The sequence below is a fragment of the Lepisosteus oculatus genome, chromosome 6, assembly GCF_040954835.1.
Source record: "Lepisosteus oculatus isolate fLepOcu1 chromosome 6, fLepOcu1.hap2, whole genome shotgun sequence".
In the NCBI taxonomy this organism is placed as follows: Eukaryota; Metazoa; Chordata; class Actinopteri; order Semionotiformes; family Lepisosteidae; genus Lepisosteus; species Lepisosteus oculatus.
The window spans coordinates 18,853,937-18,876,243 of NC_090701.1; the positions used below are offsets into that span (position 1 = coordinate 18,853,937).

General features: G+C 35.7%; 1 protein-coding gene across 1 annotated transcript in view; it reads left to right on the forward strand.

The window, feature by feature from the left end:
• nphp3 (nephronophthisis 3) overlaps positions 1 to 22,307 on the forward strand; it is a 150,417-nt gene that overhangs the window by 92,051 nt on the left and 36,059 nt on the right. Inside the window, exons 40-41 of the mRNA XM_069191044.1 lie at positions 827 to 934; positions 3,015 to 3,113. Of these exons, the coding sequence (XP_069047145.1) occupies positions 827 to 934; positions 3,015 to 3,113 (207 nt within the window). The remainder of the gene's footprint in view (positions 1 to 826; positions 935 to 3,014; positions 3,114 to 22,307) is intronic.

Here is a 22,307-nt window from a genome sequence, read left to right on the forward strand (position 1 = left end):
ATGGGCATCAGAGTCCCACGTGGGTTACTCGGCCCTACCAGTCCCTGATTGGTTGATCAAGGTGAGATATGAGTCACTTACTCCTGACACTTAGGAATGGAGTTCAGATGTCCATCTGGCATTCCCTAGACAGATAGTTGCCAATGGATGACCATTGATCATGATAGCCAGGCTTAGCTAAGTGCATCCCCATTTGGGAGCTGTCCCTTATCAAAAGAAAACATCTTTGAATCAGCCTGCATGAATAGTTTCTCTGTGGCTGCACCGCAGAGATGAATAGAGAGATGAGGCCTCATTTGGGAAAGCACAGAAACACTTAATTCTGTCTTATTAACAAGCATTGCCGCTACAACAGTAAAAATAAGATCTAAAATGCTGTGATTGCTGATATATTTGTGAAAATACTTAAACTGACTTTGAGAAGTAGCCATAATTCTGTAATACATATGACATTTTAATATTTTAATTCTGATATCATGTTACATTAAATTAAATAAGGAAATTATAGGTCGTGGTGCTCAGTAACCTTTAAGTAGATTGACACACCACTTCCAAATGAATGTAATTTCCTTTTACAGACAGTGGACACCATTTCTGTAGTTTTATCAGCACATGATTGCTCAACTAAGCAAGTGAACCAAATGGCAGTTCCAAAGTATGGGAAATAAAACATAAATGTTTCCAATTTCATTTCTGGAAAATAAAAAAGAAAGGAAGGCAATGGAAAATCAAGTTATAGCTCGTATTCTGATACAGGCTAGTAGCTTGAGCTGCTGAGAATAGCACTGAATTTGTTCTTCTGTTTTCTGTCCATTGTGTGATCCAGACACAGGGAATATGGAACTACTACACATGTACGGCACTGAAGAGCAAAAGACCCAATGGCTGGAGCCTCTTCTAAAAGGAGAGATTACCTCCTGCTTCTGTATGACTGGTAAGAGCTCTTCTCTTTCACACTTTAATGAAAGATGCCAACTCTGTGTCTTGAAACCACATAGCCACAATACTGCAGGTTTTAAGGATGATCCTTTAATCATCAGTTTCTGAAGAAATCATGGAACAACTTTGTTTAAAGCCCTTAGGTAGATGCTAGTGGTCATCTGCTTCAGATCTGCCCTTTGGGTGACGTCTAGGTGGCAATGGCAGCTCTTCACACCCCTTGGCAGGTTTGTGTCAGGGTGGCAAACCTTCATGCTTCCCTTCTTCTTCCCTTGACCTGCGATCCTCATATTGGACCATCATAGTGGCCAAGGTGGCAGAAGCAATTAGCAGGAACTCACTGGCTCCAGCCAGGTTGACATTTATTGCCCTTTCACACTCAAATTGGCCGCCAGTTATCAGTGTTCACACCTCCACTGGGGGCCAAGACTATTTTTACCGTTCTGGAACACCAAACCACTTACAACATGGGTTGGTGAACTTTGATTACATGCAACCATTTAATTCAACTGAACACAATATAATATAATCCAATAATAGGGTGGCACTGTGGCTAAGGATCTGCGTCTGTGGCTGGAAGGTTGCCGGTTCAAATCTCACGGTCGGCAGAGGAATCCTACTCTGTTAGGCCCCTGATTAAGGCCCTTAACCCCTGTTGCTCCAGGGGTGCTGTATAAAGGGCTGACCCTGCGCTCTGACCCCAAGCTTCTCTCTCCCCGTCTGTGTGTCTCATGGAGAGCTAGCTGGGGTATGCGAAAAGACACATTACTAATGCAAGAAATTGTATATGGCTAATAAAGTGATCTTATCTTATCTGATGCTGGTGACCACTGACCTCTGGTGGTAGCCCCTTGTTACTGCATCTTTTGCAGTTGTTTTTGCAGTGACCACAGTCATCGATATTGAAATCATAATTCCCACATTGTATCTTAAGAAATAAGGAAGCATTACCTGTTCTTTTGTTTTAAACAAATATGGCCAGTGTAGTCCTTTAATGTATAGCTGTATTTGTTTGAAGTAAGCAAGTAACTTTATTTTTTCATTACCATTGCTAAGCTTTGTGAAAAGTGCTGAATGCTAAACTTTGTGATTGCCTATTGTCTAAAATGTAATTGTTTATTTTCTTTAAAAATGTATTTTTATTATTGTGGGAAAACCCAGGGTTGTCCATACTGTATGAAATCTTCACACGAAGTTTACATACTTTTCAAAAAGAAAAACCATGTTACAAAACAATGCAAGAAGCACTTAAAGTGCCCACAGGGAATGTTTAAATCAGCACGCCCAATGATTCACAGTATGTGACCATTTAGAATTTCCTTGTGTTGTTTTCTTTGAAGAAGAAAGCAGATCTCAACTATGTGATGCATGCTTTTCAGCAAGGTCCTCACAGTTCTACAGAGTAGTTTAAAACTGGTCATAAAAGATACCGACATAAGATGTCTTCTTCTGTATCTATTTTTATAGTGCTGTTCTTCCTTACAAGGAACTCCTGCATAAAACAAAATGCAAAACTCACATTGTATTATAAATAAAGTAGCAAAAAGCTGATGTTCTAGTCAAAGACCTCCATCAGATGACAGAATTGTTTTGACTACCTTTACCCACAAATCCTAATTGCTAATCAGTGTCTCCAAGACCATGTGAAGTGATAATATATTTCAAATAAGTTCATCCACGAATCCGCATGCAACATACAAATATTCATGTTAACTATAGGAGATTATTTTTTTTCCAAACTGCAGATAATTTCAAATATTCCTAACAGTTTAAAAGACAGAACTAGTCACTAGTCATGTTTTTCAAACAAGCTGATGATTTTTTTTTATCTGCATAATGCTAATTGTACCCTTGGCCTTTAATGTGACTCATATTGCCGCTTATTTTTTTCACATTAGCTTCATCTGTATTCTATGCTCTTCTACAGTTCTACATGTTTTAGAGATTTTCTTTCTGGATCTTATAAGAATAAATCAACAGCAATGCCCCCTTTTCACAAATGTTCTACAGTACCTCCCATACTTCTTCAAATTCATGTTTTGTCATCAGAATTTTCAATTGTGTTCCTGTTCTAGAGCCAGATGTGGCTTCCAGTGATGCCACGAACATGGAATGTAGCCTGGAGAAAGATGGAGACACCTATATGATTCATGGCAAGAAATGGTGGATCAGTGGTAAGTCACATAATTATTGAAAAGTTTTTGAAATGTTATATTGAAAAATTGAAATAATATCAGTAATAGTGGTATTTGTAGTAATGTCATTTACAAAAAATCAACATTTGGAAAGATAAAGAAAACCAAGGAAAATATACGCTATACCCTAAAATACAAAATATAATATACAAAAATATACCCTTATAGTAAGGGGTAATTAAGGCCACTTTACAACAGATGTTATTTTGAAGGTAAAACAAAGTATAAAAATGGAAAGAGAAAAATGACGTAAACAAATGGAGACTAAACTTAGCTGATGTGTGCATGAAATATATTTGTATAGCTTGATGAACATAATTGAGGTTTTGGTCAGAAACCTAGATTAGTCTTTTGTGAACATGGGCTTGCCCGATTAGTTGGACTTGATGGTGATTCTCTAACGAATGATGAGACAGATTCAAATGAAACCCTTTGTTTTAATGAGATTTCTGCTGATGTTTATTTGGTTCTTTTTATTTGCCCTTTTTAAGTTCTTTTTACATAAATGTAATTTCATGATATCCCTTCAAAATACCCATCTGCTGCACAGGTTTAAAAAGACTCAAAGGACTCAAAGGCAGTCATAAAAGTATTGAAAAATGTGTTTGAAACATTCTGCTCTGCTGTTTTTTTTTGTATACTGTGCAATTCTTAAGAAACAAAGAAAGGAGGGCATTCGGCCATCCAGCTCATTTGGTAGTTAGTAGTTAATTGATCTATTTCAGAAACATGGCTGGGTAGCTTGTTCTTTACTCTCACAAACCCTTAGAGGTGCAATAATATTAATTATTAAACATTTTTGAATGAAGCATTTCATAGTCACATGTAACATTACAATAGTGTATTTAACCAATCAAAAAGTTATTGTTTATGTGTTTATTTTGATACTGGCAATAAAAGTAGTTTCAGTCTGCATTGTGTTTCATGTAAACCTTAAGGAAAGGTATAGTATGTGTGAAATAAATTAAAATTCTAAAATATCACATACAGTATTTAATATTTTACATAACTGTATATTCTTAATCAATATGGAGGAAAATGACATGTATCCTTATGTACTCATTTATCATTGAAATCTACTTTACTTTACATGTCTAGTTGCTCTTTGAATTAGTCATCAAAAACAAATAAACAATTCCTTTTTTATTTTGCCTGTGGAAAGTTCTTGTAAGAAACTCTTGTCTGTTGAGGAACTGCTGTGGATTAAGTCTGGGATATGATGAAGGAATAACTTGTGTAAATTACGTGATTTACAATTTGTAATTCGCTTGTACATGTTCATGTCCTGATTTTATGTTGAGAATTATGTAGCAGTATTGCTGCAAACTTGGCAGCGTTCTGGGCCTTAAACAGTTGATAGCAGTAGTATATTGTATTTCTAAATACACTCTCTTATGAAAGAACTTACCAACCCTGTTTCTGAAGCAGGCACGGCCTCCTTCAGAATTTTACCTTGGTGGATAAAGTATCTTTTAAAATGGTAATCAATTACAGTTACTTGCTGAATTTTAAGGGAGTAATTTAAAAAAATGACAAGAAGATGTGAGAGAATAATTTGAAAACATCATTGGTTACAGTGATCTACATAGTGTGTGCACAGTCAACATCTAATCTCTCAAAAGCAATGTCCCATAACATCTTACTAATTTAAAAGGAAATGTTTACAATATAACCTATTACAGTGACGGAGTTTTTAAAGTATCTATTTTCAACATTGGTCATGGATCAATCTACATTTTGTTTTAAACTAAGACCTGTGGAATTTACAAGACAGATCTCCAACTGGATTATTATGAAAAACCGTACCTGATACAGTGAAGAAGACACTGTGTGAACATGAAACAGATCTAGTTCTCATCCAGCTGGAATGATATCACAGCTTCAGCTGCATGGAGCCTACAGTATGTGAACAAGCCTGTTGAATTAAAACCCAGCTGTTTTGTAAGAAACAACTTGTAAAAACGGGGAGAAAAAGCCATTACTGACTGGACAAAGGTGCCAAGCATGTGAGTATTACATTTCCAACCAGCTCAGTGGAACAGGAATAACTGGTGAGAAATTCTCTGAGGTGATGCCTGTTTTTTAATTTTTTGTCATGCAAATAACAGGTTGTGTGTTCATATTTCTTTCATAAAGAGAGGACCAGAAATTACAGGCCATGTTTAATTTGGGGATAGTCCCAACTCTGAAGGAAAATGGTATATTTGTGTTTTTTTTATTTATTTATTATAGTCCACCGTGTAATTTGCAGCTAAATTATACTGTATTTATAGAATAGGTTAATGTGCAATTTGCAGACAATATGCTGCACTTCTGTCCATATAATTCAGCAACATCTTATAGCATCAGAGCTGTGGAACACCCCATGTCAAGAATATCATCATGTTGGCTCCTGTTTGTGATGAGTTGACAAGTTCAGCAACAGCTTTGCCCTGAAATAGTTACAGCTTTAAAAGAAAAAAACGTTTTACCTTGAACACTGTTTTTTAACGATTCCCACTATAAAGCTGGCCCGTGAACAACATTTTTCATGGATGGTGATTTAGGAATTATGAGTTCTTGACCTTGCAAGTTACATTTTTCTATCTGCATCTTTATTTACAGTGTAGGCTATATAGATAAAGTAACTATTGTGACATTCTGTAATGTAAAAATAAATATTGGCTTCTAGTTTGTATCAGTGAATTTAGATTAAAATGGTGCTTTTTATTTCAGCGAGAAACTACAGAGCACAAGATTTTATCTTTATATAAATGGAAAGAAATGGTGTTGGTTTAGCATGAGACATCTACCAAATGGACAGCGGGGAATACAGGGCAGAAAAAAAAACTTAAATTATGTAAATGTAATTAAAGGTTGTACCATCTTACCAATCTTAATGATTGCTTTAGCTACTGCCATTAAGGTATTAAGGCTAACTGCAGTTAAGGTGTTGAACTGCAATGCTATTTTTATATTTCGGGGTTAGAAAGATTCAGCATTGATGAGTGCATTTAAAACCACAATGAAAGTAAAATATATACATGTTAACCTCCAATTCATATCACAAAAAAGACTGAATTTCCAAGTACATTATGAGCGGTGCCATATTTTGTGATTCAGAACATGACAACCAAATGTCTGCAAAGGTGAAGTGGCCCTATTACGTTGTAAACAAGCAGGCTTGTGAATCCATCTCTTTTAATCCAATAGAAATATTGCTCTCAACTCTGAGACCGTATTGCCAACAAATACAACTTGTTATCTGTGCACGCAGATCACACTGGAACATTTCTGCTGTGAAATCTCTGCTTCACAACCTGTACGTATTCTCTCGTACTGTTCATCACATTACATTAGTCATGTTGTGTCCAACAAAAGGAGACTCGATCCGGGTGTGTATGAAGCAGGAATTTCCTTTATTACGTATGCATACGGGAGAATAAATGTTTGATCCCTCAGTCATTACAGTACAGTAACTAGTGAGCAGGAATGGCCGTACCGTGTCACACTTTGCACAAACTCTTGTTCTCGCCCCTCTTGCGACAACATGGCGACCATACAGTACTTTCTCAGAGGTCACAATTTTGTGTTTAATTCGGAATTTTTAAACGTTTTGCGATGCGCTCAATTTATTTTGTTACTGAGATTTAATATCTCATCTGAGAAATTGGGTGCTGCCATTTCCCTTAAATAAAATGTTTCGTACTCCTACAACTCTTTATTAAAAGAAGTACTCTTCTTACTTTTAAATGCACTTTCACATCATTTACATCTGTGTCCTCTGATTTATGTTTCACAATTAATTCTTAAAACAGATGTTATCTAGTTTTTGGAGTTTCTTCCGGATGCTCCACATGGTCGAAGAAGCTGCTGATCCTTGGTTTATAGACAATTATTTTTTAAAAAGGTAGTAAATCTATACGCAATGAAGTTTTTTTGATTATGTGGTGACAAAAACAGGACAGCTGTGACAGTAATGAGCCTTGTGATTTAGTATTTCCTTTTCCCTGTAAACCGTTTATGGTTTTGATTAAAAATCTGTTGTATTAATGAAGCTTCATCCAGGTTAATTTTATTGTTTGTCTTTAAAAGCACTTTCAACATTGAGAATGAGAAAAGTTGCCTTATTTACAGTAAGTTAAATACTTCCTATGTTTTGTTATTTATTCAAACAGCTACTCTGAATTGTATTCCAATTCAGTGGACTTTTCTGTGACATTTTGTGAATTTTCATCTTAACTCTCAGAATAATTGTTTTGGTTGACTGAAGGGAAAAGATTTCCCCTTGAACTTTATTTTTTCTTTTCACCATTGGTGTTCATCTGCTTAGAAGCAATCTAAATAACAGTGTTGCACAAAACCTTTTCATTGTCAGATGCAATCGGATTTGTGATTAAAATTACTGCAGTAGCTAGGTCTCTGCTTATGTTTTCACAGCTGTGTGCTCAGTTTGGTTAAGTATCAATTTTGCACATTTTTGTAATATTTTGTAAATGCACACATATACTTTATGCCACTCTTTCATTATCTAATATGGTCTGTAAAGCACCTTGTACATTTCTGTGATTTCAGTGTGTAGGATTTTCTTTTGTGCCAGACATGCTGTATAAACCCTGTTGTATTCACAAAAGAACCTCACAACTAGGCTGAGGAATGCATATCGTTGTCTTACATATGTAAATTTGTATAAAGGTTTCAAACATTAGCTTTAAATACTGGTCCACAAATGTGTGCTTCTCCACATGTAAGGGTAATTAAAGTAAATGTTTTAGAGTACACAGGTATAACGTTCTTGTGAACAATGGCATGCAGATCAGATAGGAAGAGAAAATTACTTGGTCCGTCTGATCTCCTGGAAGCCTTTCTGTTGCATAATAAACTGCTTTTTCAAAACTTTCACTGAAGTAAGAGAGATGAAGCAACTTCTGTATCTTATTTTTCATTGCCTTTTAAGTGCAGATTTTTCTTTCTGATAATTTTATTAATAATTCACTTCTCTTGCAAACTCCATATTCAAAACCTAGTGTAAAAACAATTTGATATTCTGAACATGAATTTCAGTACAGCAAATTAGATCATCTCTGGTTATATCCTTGGGCAGGGTGTAAAAGGGTTTTTAATATATAAACAATATATATTAAATATATACATGATGCACTTGTATTTTTTTATAAACCTTTGATTTATTTGGCCAGGAACAGTTTTTAAGACCTCATCTACAGTATATACTTACCACGTGTCATGCAGTTTTTCACAACAGTCTTTTAGAAAGTTGGTTTTAAAACTATACAGTACAGTATCATTACTTGTAGAAAATAAGAAAAAATAAATAGAAAAATATATAGATGTAACTTATTTAACTGGTTTTAGACATGTAGGAATTTCAAATTCAGTGTTTTAGTGTACATTTAAGCAGAGTATAAAAGAACTGTAGTTTTAAAGATGAGGTTAAAAATGCCTTGTGATTTTTATTTAATTTTAATTTTAACTTAGCAAGTGCAGTTATCTGAGTTCTTATTTCCTCCCCTGTACAGACTGTGGTTTCTTTATTCATGCCTTAAAATTTGTTTATTATTCTTTCAACAGTTTTTAGTCATCTGCATAGTTCTGAGAAAAGAACATCTGTAACTGCCGTAAAAAAAACTTTTCCTAGTGCTTCACACAGATATTTAGGGACGTTTTATCCTATTATGTTTTATAACAACAGTGACTGTTACTCATAACCATTTAGCTTTTTTGCTATAATTTTTGAAGTCTTGTTAACATTGAGGTTTGCTCTCCAAATAAAAGGACATTTAATTCTGTGGTTAATATTTTCCATGCATTACGAAGTTGTATTAGCTTCAGAATCAGGATATTATTTAAAATGTAAGGTGATATTAGATTAACTATGTAGAGGTTTACAGGTAGTAAAGAAAGCTTCCAAATATTTCCTGTATTGTACTGGGCATTATGGGACTGTCTTAATTTTTAGTTTTAGTTAACAGCAGAATTTTGTATTAGCTGAGGATGGTCCACAATGTGAACTACACAGTAGTACACTATGTCCTACTGTAGAACATGTTTTTTTAATAGGATCAATAGTCACCCCAAAATTTCACTCAATTTGATTTGTTTGTTTCCAATGCAACAATCAGATCCTATTGTTTCCCAGGGTTTGAAGCCTTGCAAATTGTACATATTCTAACCACAACACTATGAGAATACTTGTACTGTTAGTTTAGACTTTACAATTGGTCTGTTTTCCCCCACTCAGTTATTACCACATTGTTGTTTTTTGTTAACTAATTTTTTTCTGGTGTAGTAGCTGAAAGACAAATTTGATATTAAATGTGGTATGTCCCTACTTTAATAACACTTCAGTTTCAATTTGTTTTATTCTTAAGTGATTTCAACAATTTTCTAGATATTCTGTATATTTTTTCATGGACTTGAAAAAGTGTGGCTTTTGCATGCGATTATTAGAAACCACCGCGTACTTACCGACAGACAGTGGTAACCTAGGGCAGGGTGATGTGAATGCATAAGAGGTGCAAGTAGGTACAATGACAGTTACCTAAGAAACCACGCTCTTTGTCATCATAAACCATGTAACACCCAGTAACACCCGAGGGAAGACTGAGGTACTGTGACCGTTGCCACTGCTGAAGGGTGTGGTAATTTGCCAGGTTGTGTGTGAAATGTTTTGGCATTTTCGTTTCTGTTGCACGGTTCTTTCATTCCTGCCTTTGCTGTTATATGCAAATGTTGTGTTTTGTATAAATTTATGGATGCAAACAATTCCCTGTTTTGTTTGTAATGAGAACAAATTACCATAAGAATATGGCTATAATACAGTATGTATGTTGATTGACACATGTATTGTAATGTTCCCCTAGGGGCAGGAGATGGGGCTGCAATCTAGGCTCCAGTAATCTTTTAACAGGCTTCAGTACCATACAGGCATAATGGGAGGATAGGCTATGAGTACATTGTTGAGACATTGTCATGTCTAATTACATGTTCCTATTTTTGCAATTTTAAAATTATTGTGTTCTCCATGTCTGGAATTTTTTTGGAGAATCTGAGCATGGTCCCTCATCCTGCACAGCTTTAAGGTACTTGAGGGGTGGGAATGGGTCTGTAAAAGTTCGGTAATCTGAGCAGAGGATCTTGGGAAAGTGTTTCTGTAGTGTACAGTAAATACTTCCAATGTCAAAGGTAGACAGCCCTGCTCCTGGAGTGCTCTGTCTGTTTCTGGTTTTCATTCCTCTCATTCCTCATTCCTTAATGACTTAGTTGAACCAATAAAGTGGGTAAGAAGTCAAATAAACTGTATTTGTTATTTTAATCAGGTGGTAATTGAAGGTAGATCAATGTACGATTAAATGTGGCATTTAACATGACATTATTGTTATTAAAATGACATTGCAATTATTTTAAAGGTAAATTTGCAGTATATCAGTACCAGAATCAATGTTTCTGCCTTATACTTTGATACCATTTTAAGTTACCTTGGATAAGGCCACCTGCATTGTCAATAAAGGGTCAAAAACATCAATAATAACAATAAAATGCAAATACTGTAGATGCTAACTTCTATGTTTAGTAGTTTATGTCTACTTATTTGCATGACTGTACCTAAACTGTACAAAAACATGACTGATTATTAAAAATCCTAAGTATGTTATTTTAAATAATTTTAATTTAGTTTAACTTATCTTTGGAGTCAAAGACATCAGTGGCCTCTTGTTGGTCAGGTGCTGTTGTTGGGTAATTAGACTCATTAAAGAGCTGTGAACATCCTATCACCCTATCTTGTTTTGTTTTTAGTGTCCAAAGTCAAAATGAAAACCAGAGACCTTTTTGCTAAAGAAAAACAGGCAATTTTGAAGCTAAAAGAAAATAAATGCTCTATCAGAACCACAGAAATCAGGCAAACACAAAACAATTTGGAATAGATCACAAAAGAGAGAAACTACAGGATTAATTATTAATCATCCAGAACTGGGTTGGCCAACAAAAACATCTGCAGCTGATGAAAGCATATATCAAGGAAAACCTTCAAACAACTGTCAGTTAAATCACCAAGAACCTCTAGAGTGCATTAGCGGATTGGGATCAAAATCCACTGTTTGCAGAAGACTAAGACATCAACATTGCAGAGCCTGCACTGCAAAACATAAATCGGTCATCAGCATTAAAAACAGAAGGATCATAACAGAATTTGCTTGGAAGTACAAAGATACAGTAGGAGAGTCCTGGAATAATGTTTTAGGGACAGATGGCAAGGTTTAAACTAAAGTGTGGAGAAGAAAAGAAACTGCAGATGCTCCACAGATCACCACCTCATCTGTGAAGCATGAAGTGGAGGTGAAGGCGTGGTTTGGGAATGCGTGACTGTCTCTGGAACTGTCTCAGTCATCTTTATTGATCATGTATAGTAACTAAGGATGGCAGCAGCACACAGAAGTGTGGCATTTACAGTACCATGTTTTTCTCATGTTCCACAAAATGTTTCCGTACATAACACCCATAATGACCCAAAACACATGGCCAGCACACAACGAATGGTAGCAGCAGAATGAAATGTTTACAGAAACAATTTGTCTGCTGAGGTTGAAGATACTTACAGTACTGTACTTATTGGGATTCACCTTGCAACATGATAGTGACTCAAAACATGCCAAATGCATACAAGGAATTAATCAGGGGAGAAAAGCAAAAAGAAATTAAACTGGCCAAGGCAATTTCCAGATTGAAATTTGACTGAGCACACATTTTATAGAAAAACGTCAGAAGTCTAAAAATTGTCAGAGCAATACATTTCTGAATAATGATTTCAGTTGGGCACAGACGGCATGCGTTTATTTCATCGAAGGGATATGCAGCCAACTGATTTTTACACTCTGAAGTTGTTCTTGAAGTATCGTGTCCCAATTTTTAGAATCACTTCGATGGAATGAGCACAGGGTATGTTTGTGTTTTTATTTGATCAAATGTATACAGTATATGTAAATATGAAATTACTCAAAAATTGTTCTCCGAAAAAAAATATTATGTAGCAATAAAATATTAAAGTTTTTTAGGGCAGCATTGTGGCACAATGATTAGCATTGCTGCCTCGTAGTGCTGAGCCCCTGGGTTCAATTCTGGAGCTGAGGTGCTGTCTGAGTGGAGTTTGTATTGTCTTCCTGTGTTCACATGTGTTCTCCAGGTGCTTCAGTTTCCTCCCACAGTCTAAAAACAGACCAGTAGGTTAATCAGCTTCTGAGAAAATTAGCTCTCAGTGGGAGGGTGTTTGTGTCCCGTCCTGGGTATATCCTGCCTTGGTCCAGTTGCTTCTGAATTGGAAGAAGCAGCAAGATGATGGATTGATTAGATTTATTTTTCATTTTATTATTGCGATCACAAATCCAAAGATGTTCTTTAAAGCAAAAATAACATTTTTTTACTTTGCTGTCTCAATTCTTTTGGAGGTCATTGTATTGTAACATTTAGTTTGTCTTTTACATATATATATTTACATATCTTTTTTGTAGGTTGCTCCTTTAACTTCAGGGTTTCATATTTTGTATATGTATAGTGCAGAGTTTAACATGTTCTAAAATAAAATTGACTATCCCTATAATCTTATTACCATACTGTTGATCCTGCAGATTAGTTTTTTTGATATCCTTACATGTAATTAAAAAAAGGCTCACTGGTGTAGTATGCAGTTTGATTTTGTCAGCCTTTTTTGTGAATAGGTGCTACATTAACAGTATTCCAGCTAGTAGGTATTATCCCTATGTTGGGTAATTATTGGCAAGCTATGAGTGAATAAATCAATCTATTGTTTAATTATACATTACTTGTATGTATTCCAAGATGACCTTTCCCCTAATGTTTGAGTGCTTCTTATCTAAATGAAATTAGGCAAAGAAATAATCACAGTACCAGTTATATTCACCATTTGCACCAACAACCCCAAGACAGAGTCTACATCTAGTCTTGGAGAATTACATTTTATATGCTGATAAGCTTCCCCTCAAGACCTGCTGAGCTTTGTTGTTGCCTTTGAAAAGCAAAACTCAGACAGCCTTACTGTGCTTATTAATTCCAGCAGATGTGCTGGTTAGACTATTGAAGTTGGACATGGATGTCTTCTGGTAGTAATTTGTTGTGGTTTCAACAATTTGACAAGTGTAAATACCTTTTTCCTTTAAAGCCCTCACAACAGAACTGAAACTAATTCCACATATGTACAAAGAGCATTTTTGTTGTGCCAATCATATTTCTGGCTTCTGAGATCCTCCTATGCATTGAAAATTTGAAGAAAAATATAAGAGTCTAAAATGGATATGTAAACATATAGTATCAAAATGACCATCCCTAAAAATAATGGGAGTGTTACCCATACTACCTTGCATGTAAACAATATAATACAGTTTACATTAAATGGGTATTATTGTGAGTTGCAGAAACTTCAGATCCGCAATTACTGTAAAATAGCTCAGGTAATGTGTCTGTTATGTCACCTTTTATCAGATATCACATATTAGATTGCTTTGAATGTGGCCAGAATGAGAATTATTGGTCAAGCTTTCAGCCCTTGGCATAACCAAATCTTCGGTTTATTAACATTGGCATTAAAACTGCAGGACGTAGACATAGATATCTATCAAGCGTTACACCTGCATGGCACTGCCTGTTACTTGCTGTAGTAACAGCAGGTAAGATTAGAGACAGATAGTATTTATTATTTTCTACACTAACGGAGCTATGAGAAAGTTTTGATGACTAAAACACAGGTACAGTAAGTTAGAATTTGTTACACCTCTATAGTAAAATATGTTTTAGTAACATGGTATTGATAGCTATAAAATTCAGAATATTAAGTGGAGAGCTGTGTCAGCGTGCAGGAATGCAAAAGAAAAAAGTAAACTCATTATTTTTGCACATAAAGAAAAGCTAGTGAGTAAATCATGCCTTGGTTACTGTTTTTAACCTAATCCTACAAGATCTCAGATTTAAGAAAATCTAGAGTTAGGTTAATGACTTCTGACATCATATTAGCCTTGGCATATTTTGTATACCTTCATTCTCACAAGTTGACAATAAGAAAGGTTTGTGTCAAGATCGAAAGTTAACTACATTTTGCTGTGAAAGTCATGGATGTAAAATTTGTGTTTGGTCAATAAAAGAGCAGAATTCCTAAGAATACCATATGTTTATAAGAAACATGGTAGTGAATTTACAGTTTTATTTCTGGTAGCATTCATACTTTATTGCACTAGAGTTGTGCCTGACCTACGCTTGACCACCAGCAAGTATCTGTTAGAACATTTTAAGATGTAACACTAGATAAGGTCAGTGATTAGCCAATTCCTGTGAAGGGGGTAAATGACCTTTCAAGAGCCTGTTCCCTTTCATGGGTCAGGATACCAAGATTGGACTGATTAGATAATCGAATGAGTAGGAGTACATTTGTAATTCATTAAGTTTTGTCTTTGGGGCATTTCCTAAAATTCATTTCTGTACAGATGGTTGCCATGAAAAAAGCTTTTTAGCTTAAAAAATATGCATCGACTAGACATATTCTGAATTTCCCATAATATATAAATACTTAGATCCTACTTAGAGGTAATATACAATTATGAACTAATGTCTCACTGTTAAGGCTACAGTCATAAATTGCTAGTGGTTGAACTTTTAATAATGTGCTGTGGCAGCCTGCCGCAGTGGTCAGCAGCTGATGAATGTCTGACACATGGTCGTAATTTATTTAGCATTAATCAGCACCATCACAGTTTTAAAGGATATTTTCTTTACCTTCAATTCAAATGAACAAAGGAAAAACCTTTTGCTAAATTACTGCAAAAATAATAATGAAAAGGGTTGTCAGTGGGGTTCATGTGTAACTCATAATTGGTGGAACAAGCAGGGGGTCTGATTTCTGGGAAAAACTGAAGAAGCTGAAAAAAAGATCGAGAACAATACAATCCCAATTTACATATCTGGACCAGAGAAGTGTGAATTACGGATAACAGCACTTAATTTAGAGGAAATAGCATTCATTTTACATTGTGGAAAACATTGGGTAAGACGGAGACATTTTGAAGTCAGCAAGTACAGGCTGCAAATATCAGATGTAAAGCAGAAGCTGCCAGACACAAACAACAGATAATCTCTGACGTCTGGACAACACAGCCTACAATGCACAGTTGTTAATTGTGGTATTAACCTCTGCCTGATCCTCTAGTTGCTTTTCTAGCATCGTACATGTATTAGACGTAAAACCTGTTGGTCTAAAGCAATTTTTTTGTCAGTGATTATTAACCCTGTCCTGAGTCATTTTCATAGAAGACATTAAACACTTAAGGTATTTAAATAATTAAAAAAATAATCTATATTGATGGTGTATATATTTTGATCTGAGAAATGATCATAGGATACACTATATTAGTACCACAGACTCACACATCCAAGATTCTGGATCGGGTGCCTGGAATTGGGTTCAGTTGTCTTTGTGTGGAGTTTGCATGTTCTCCCCGAATTTTCATGATTTTTACCCTGTGCTCCAAATTCCTGTCAGGTGTTCCCAGACATACAGTTTCGATTTGATTAGCTACTCTAAATTACCCCTTTTCAGTGGATATTTCAATAGGGTTTCATGGGGGTTTGTCCCTAGAGCAGCCAATATTGGCTACGGGAGTACAGAGAAATACAGCCAACTGAGCCTATGAAGGCCATACACTTAAAACTGCCAAAACAATGAAGAAGAAGAAGTATACATCTGTCAAATGAAACACATTTTTCCATGGTTAAATTATGTGCTTGAGAGATATGCCCTTTGCTGCCATCTGACACGTTTGTTTTATTGGCCACTCATTCAGCCTGTCACTCAGTCAAGATGATAAATAGTCATTCTGTAAGGGTTTGTGTATCCTGTCATATCTGGTGCCGTGGTGGTCGCCCTCAGAACTCAAACAGCACTCATAAAATTAAAATGACAGGGAAGAAAAATGTTTTTAGAGTGTTCTTCAGTGTTGCGCCTTTATCATACTATCAGGTGTAACTCTAAAGTCTGGAAACATAACAGAAATGTTTGATTGTTTTTTGATGTCCAAGTCAAGAATTTCTGTTTATGTACACATTACAGTATTAGGAACTGTAGGTGGAAAATGTGTGACTCCTTACCATGAAGGGTAATGTGGAGTAAAAAAATAGCAAAATCTACATCCAGATAAATGAAAAATAAATAACATTTAATACTTAGCACACTTAGCAGCTAGTACAGAAAGTTGTTAAAAATGAGAAACTCCTATTGCATGGATTTACTTTTAAATTAATAGCCAATCAGATAAAAGTGAATAACTTTCTCAATATTTATCAGAACTAAGAGCCTCCTGAAATTACATAATTGAATTGTTAGTGTACAAAGTGGTCAGTATTTATTGTGAGTTTATGAAAATTGTACTCATTGTAAGATTTTATTCCTTGTCATTCTTACAGTAAAGAGTGGTTTTACTGTACAATAGATGAAGTTGAAGAATGATTTTGATTGAGGTAATATGGTTATGTAATCTTGTTTTAATGGAAATGTTGTGTCATATCTAAGCAGTCATATATTACACTGTTGGGCAAGTCCTTTTTTAACTTTGAAAAAAAGTAACAGAGCTTTCCTTCTCATTTGTTCTACTGTTGCTGTGCTTTGTGTATAACCAAAAACAGTACATCGCAATTGCCTGTCAGCTATTGTGGAATTTACAGATTATTTTTCTGTTATTTGTCAGCCTGTGTGCCACTCACAAAATCTGTTTCCATGTAGTCTTGATTTTGTAAAGTTTGCAGTGAAACTGCAGCATGACATATTAGTGTAAGACTGCTGTGAGCTGGGTTTTGGAGTAGTTAATCCTTAAGAAAATACAAGGAAACTTTAATTAAGCTATTGGAGAAAGCGGGATCAAGAACCCAGATGGAAAAGATATCTGGTTCTCCCACAGAATGGCCCAGAGCCCACATGTGGTATACAGGATATCCTTTGTTCACAGTATGTTGGTTTGTGAAATTCATGTAATATACTAGCTAAAGGGTGAGTAAAACAAAACATGTCTGTGGGTATCGCAACATTTGATTTTGAGTTCAAATTCAGAAGATTCAGCTACGAGCTGACAGTAACACAGCCTGCTTCAAAGTACCACTATTCTGCACTGTTTGCTTGTGCGTTTTACATTCCTAGGTTCTTTGTACATAAGGCAACCAGATTGCACAGTGGTATTGCGATATCCAACAGTAAAAGCTTTTTTGCAGGAACCCAAACTAATTCCCGGTGGTTTGAACAAGACTAAAATGTTTTGTCATGAACTCTTTTGTCCTTTATTTTCTTTTTTGGGGGATTAAGGTTTAATAGAAATGGCAGGGGACTTCTGTGATTTACATTTGTTAGTTCTGGCTCTCTTTGGGATCTGAAGAAAAGAATAAAGTATGTAGCAGGGATGATTTGCAGATTATTTTTTAAGCCAAAATAGCTAAAAGCCATGTTTATTGACTGTGATTGTTTTAGCATGCTTAGGTTCACATTTAAGTCTGATGATGGTAATGAAAATGATAAAACTAATAATTACTAGAAAACATACAGCAGTAATGAAGGCTTCCAAGAAAGTCCCTACCCACTTGGTATAACTATGACTAAATCAACTTATGTGTGAGTAATAGAAAACTCAAAGCTGTAGCAGAACTTGTAGTACCAGTTTGCATTATGTGCTGGATTTGAATTTTTCAGAAGTATTGCTGTAACATATGAAGTTCAAGTTTGGGTGTTGAAGAAACCTCTTGAGTGTTTCAGTTAAATCAGAACCGAGACAGAAGCAGTTTGAATTTTTTGGAAAACATGGTGGTCAGGAAGCTGCTTTGGTTTTTTTTTTGGTTTAAGGAGCTACATACAGGGTATCACAACATTTAAACATTTAAATGTCAATGTCACCAGAAAGATACCTATCAAATTTGGAGTGAAATGGCCATGCATTTTTTGAATAGCAGATGTTATGAGATACCCAGTAATGAGTATTGAGATAAGAACAATATAGTGGGCAGGTGGCCACCCTAGTTTATACAGAAAGTGCCACTGTATAATTGTCACTACCATGATACCAACTAGAATTGAAGCATTCTGTAAACTGACAAGTTTCACGTCACTCAATTCAGGGGTTCCTATAACAACGGTAGTTTAGTGGTAATTTTGTGAACAAATTACCAGTCAGACAGCCATCCTGCTTTATGCAGGCACCTCACTTTCCCATATGTTGACTGAATGATGTACCGTATCAAACTCACAAGACTCACTAATGAATGATGAATCAAGGTATGGGTCAGAAATGTATCACTGTCACACACAATTCAAATGACAAATCAGCCAGGAGGAAACCCAGGAGGGAGGCTGTTTGACTTTTAAAAACAAAATGGTGGTCACAAAGGCTTCTTGGTACATACACAGTGTGAGGAATGCCAACTCCCAAAGCCACAGAATGTATCCCTGAGTGCACAGTGTGACTGTTGGCTTGTGGAACCCCTCCAGGCTGCTAAGATGTACTGGGGATACCCTTTCGGAGAAGCCCACTCAATCCCAAAACCGGTCGTTCACAGAGGTATTAGATCTTCCTCTTCTTACATGCAATATTATAGTCCTCTATTCCACTGAAAGAGCTGGAACAGACAAATTCCTGACAAACTCCTGAATTCTCCACTTTTCTTCTTTCCTTTCATTTCCTGCAACACCTGGCACACTCAGTCTCCCATCTCTCCCATCCATGGCCAGTCTTCCCTTCACCTGGAAGAAACCGGTCCCATTTCTATTCTGGGACCCTTGGCACACTCAGTCAGGCTCCCCTTCCACAGCCAGGCTTCCCAACACTGGAAGATACACATTTCCCATGTCTTCAATCTAGAGCTTTATTGGGTAGGGAAGAAAGGTTCGACACACAGCCTCAACGTTTCCTGTCAGCATACTAGTCTTGAATTTGATCAAAATCTTTTTTAATTTCATTTGCTGCTCCTATTAAATACTTGCTATAATCATGAACTGGAACCTAGGAACTTTATAATGTCATATCTGTGTGTTTTAAATTGGGTTCTAGACTCTGCAAAGTACCCATTGTGTAGCTCTTATATCTTCATCACTGTGATGCTTCCTTTGAATGCATAATATAGACATACATAATATATACATATTGGTGGTTCAAGCCAACCATCCTAAAATATTCAGATTCACAATGCATGTAAAGTATGTGTCCAGTTATGGCCTATCCAGAATGTAGTCCAGCCTTACATGATATTAAATGAGTACAATAAGTACTTTAAAGCCATGGTTGCATGTGGAACTAGATACATACCAGTGATTGTTGAAGACAATTTGGAAATAATGTTGAATAACACTGAGATGAATAAAATACAACCATGTTAAATACTTGAATAAATATCCACAAATTCAATACAGCAGCATTGAAAATAGGTTGGTTACAATACAGTATCAGTAATGATGCAAAATGCTCTAAAATGCATTGCTGTTATTCAGTAATATGGTATATTTAATATAAAAAAATAGGATCTGTTTTTTTTCAGCATTCTTTGGTTTTTGTCCAGTAACAATAAGAAGGGTGTTCCCTGCTTAGATAAATTATGTCAACTACCATGCATTTACAAACAAGTAAAGTTGAAGTCAGCTCTGAACATGTAACTCCTTGAGCCAGTTGATTTAAATTAAATTTATAATGACCTTCATTAAATGTTCCTTTGTTAACTTTCAATTAAGGGTGATTTATGTACACTTATTAAATGACTTGTAGGAACCACTTCCAGTTGTGTGTATCTGGGAGTCATTTGATGGTTTTCAAACAGTAACATTTAGAAATGAGTCACACAATGATGCAGTAAAATGTCTCGATTAACTCTGGCTGAGAAAGGATTAATAAAGTAAAGATTACTGCACATTATACTATAATACAGTGTGTTGCAAAAGTATTCACCCTTTCACAAATAATGTACCATTTTGTTGAATTATAAATCAACATTTTAAAGTGATTTTTTTTTTAACCAAAACTTGAATGCTTGAACAATTATCACTTTTATGGGGGAAAGAAGTTGGACGAATGTCAGCAAGACCACATTAAAAACTTAAATATGTTGATTATGTATTTTCTACTTTTGGTCAATACTTGGTAGAGCACCTTTGCCAGCAATCACAGCTGCAAGTCTTTTTGGATAAGTACAATAGCTATTTTAGGAACAAGTAATAGGTTTATTCCATGCTGAAAAAAAGAAGAAAGAGAACACAACGTTTCGGCCGTGGAGCCTTCTTCAGGTGTGGATAGCTATTTTAGCACACACTGTAAATCCTTGCATACCAGGATAGTATCATTTTTGCTCTCTCTCCTTTGCAAACATGTCAGGTAGGTGCAGGATTTCGGAGGAGACACCTCAGTAAGTCATTGTCCACAGTAAGATGTATATGCTAGTAAGAAAGGGTCAATGTAAGGGAGCATAATGACTATTATAATAACCAGTATTACATGGTGCCCAATTGTGTTAGTAAACAAAGCAGTCACAATGCCAAAGTCATATGTCACTGCCAGGTGGCCCCTCTGAAAATCCTCTCATTGAGTTGTTACAGTACATGCAGTTGAAAGGGTTTGGATTGATCATAACCATAATGATCACTGAAGGTTAACAGCTGAAGGATTGAGATCTGATCTGAGATCCAGTCTATCTTTTCAGCCAAACATCTCAGAATATTCACACACTAAACCGTTTAATACTATGGTTAGCTTATAGCTGAAGATTCTTAATACTAAGCTAGTTCAACATTTTTCCTTATTAAAATGCAGTACCTGAAAAATTTACCAGGATTTTCCACAATGGAGACATTTTAAGTCAGTGGTACAAGGCTTTATTGTAAGTGTAATTATTTTATTCTTATTTCTAAGAATGTCGTTTTATTGCTCTCTACAGCTGGTTTATAACATGTTGTAACTGCTGCAGCTCTGTGTTTTATATACAGTATAAACCAAATCATAATGTGAGATGAATTTAGTGGTAGGATGGTGCTGTCAATTCATGGCAGATTTGTAACTCTAATAAATGCAATTAAGGAAATTAATGGATTCTTTGGGCACTGGTGCATGTAATGAGACAGCTGTCTCTCTGATCTGTCCTTGTTGGTTTCAGCTGCTGGAGAGTGGTTTATAAATAAGAAAATAAGTGCAGGCATTCACACATGGGTACAACATAGGGATCATCCAATTTTCTCTCGAAATAGTAAGAGAACATACACTAGGAGACAATGTTTCTTGTCCCTCTGAGACCAGTTTTTTGTTTAGGTTCATGGTTAGTGTCAGCACCTACTGTAGGTCATTGCTGAATGACCTCAGCAATTCAGTTTAGTGTGTACCCATAGACTGACTATACTATATCTTTTGTTATTCCTTAGTGAAAGAAACTAAGACACTTCCAGATTAGTTGGACTGACATGATAACTGAAAACGATAGAAATGTTTAAATATAATGTTACTGTTGTCCAAGTTACCTCACTCTGAGTGTAAACTCTAGGTTTAATTCTCTGGGATTTCAACTGATTATTAATGGTAAAGTTCTTTAAAATTATCTTTTGTATATAAATACATACGGTGGTCAAAATTCACAACGTCTGGATAGCATTTTGGGCCGTTTGCGCTTTTACAAACTACAGGCTTTTATCTATAAGCTTACCGCAGCTGTTGAATGTTTCATCTTCCATAAACTGACATGTTAAGTCTATGTTAAAAAATGTGTTTGTTTTTTTGTTTCATCAAGGCAAGCTTTATGAAGAGCTGAAGTTTGAAAACTCAGCTTTAGTGGGATTAAAGTGCTCTGTAATGGAAATCTTGTTTCCAACGCTTTGAAGTGCAGAATCCAATACCCATTAAATACAAAACCATCACAAGAATATAATCACATTCACAGTACAAACTAAAGTGCTAATTTTGATCTCCTACTACTGATCCCTTGCTATACAAACTGGGCAGTTAAGCGACTTACCAGCTTCCACACAAAGTTTCCCTCTTAAAACTCTTTCAAAACTTTTTCCAAAATCTCTGAAACTCATAAATTTACAAACCCATGGTCAGTGCCTTACTTCTTCCGTCTCCCACTAGTGAGATCCAGGCAGCAGATATCAACTGATGTGCAAACATCATC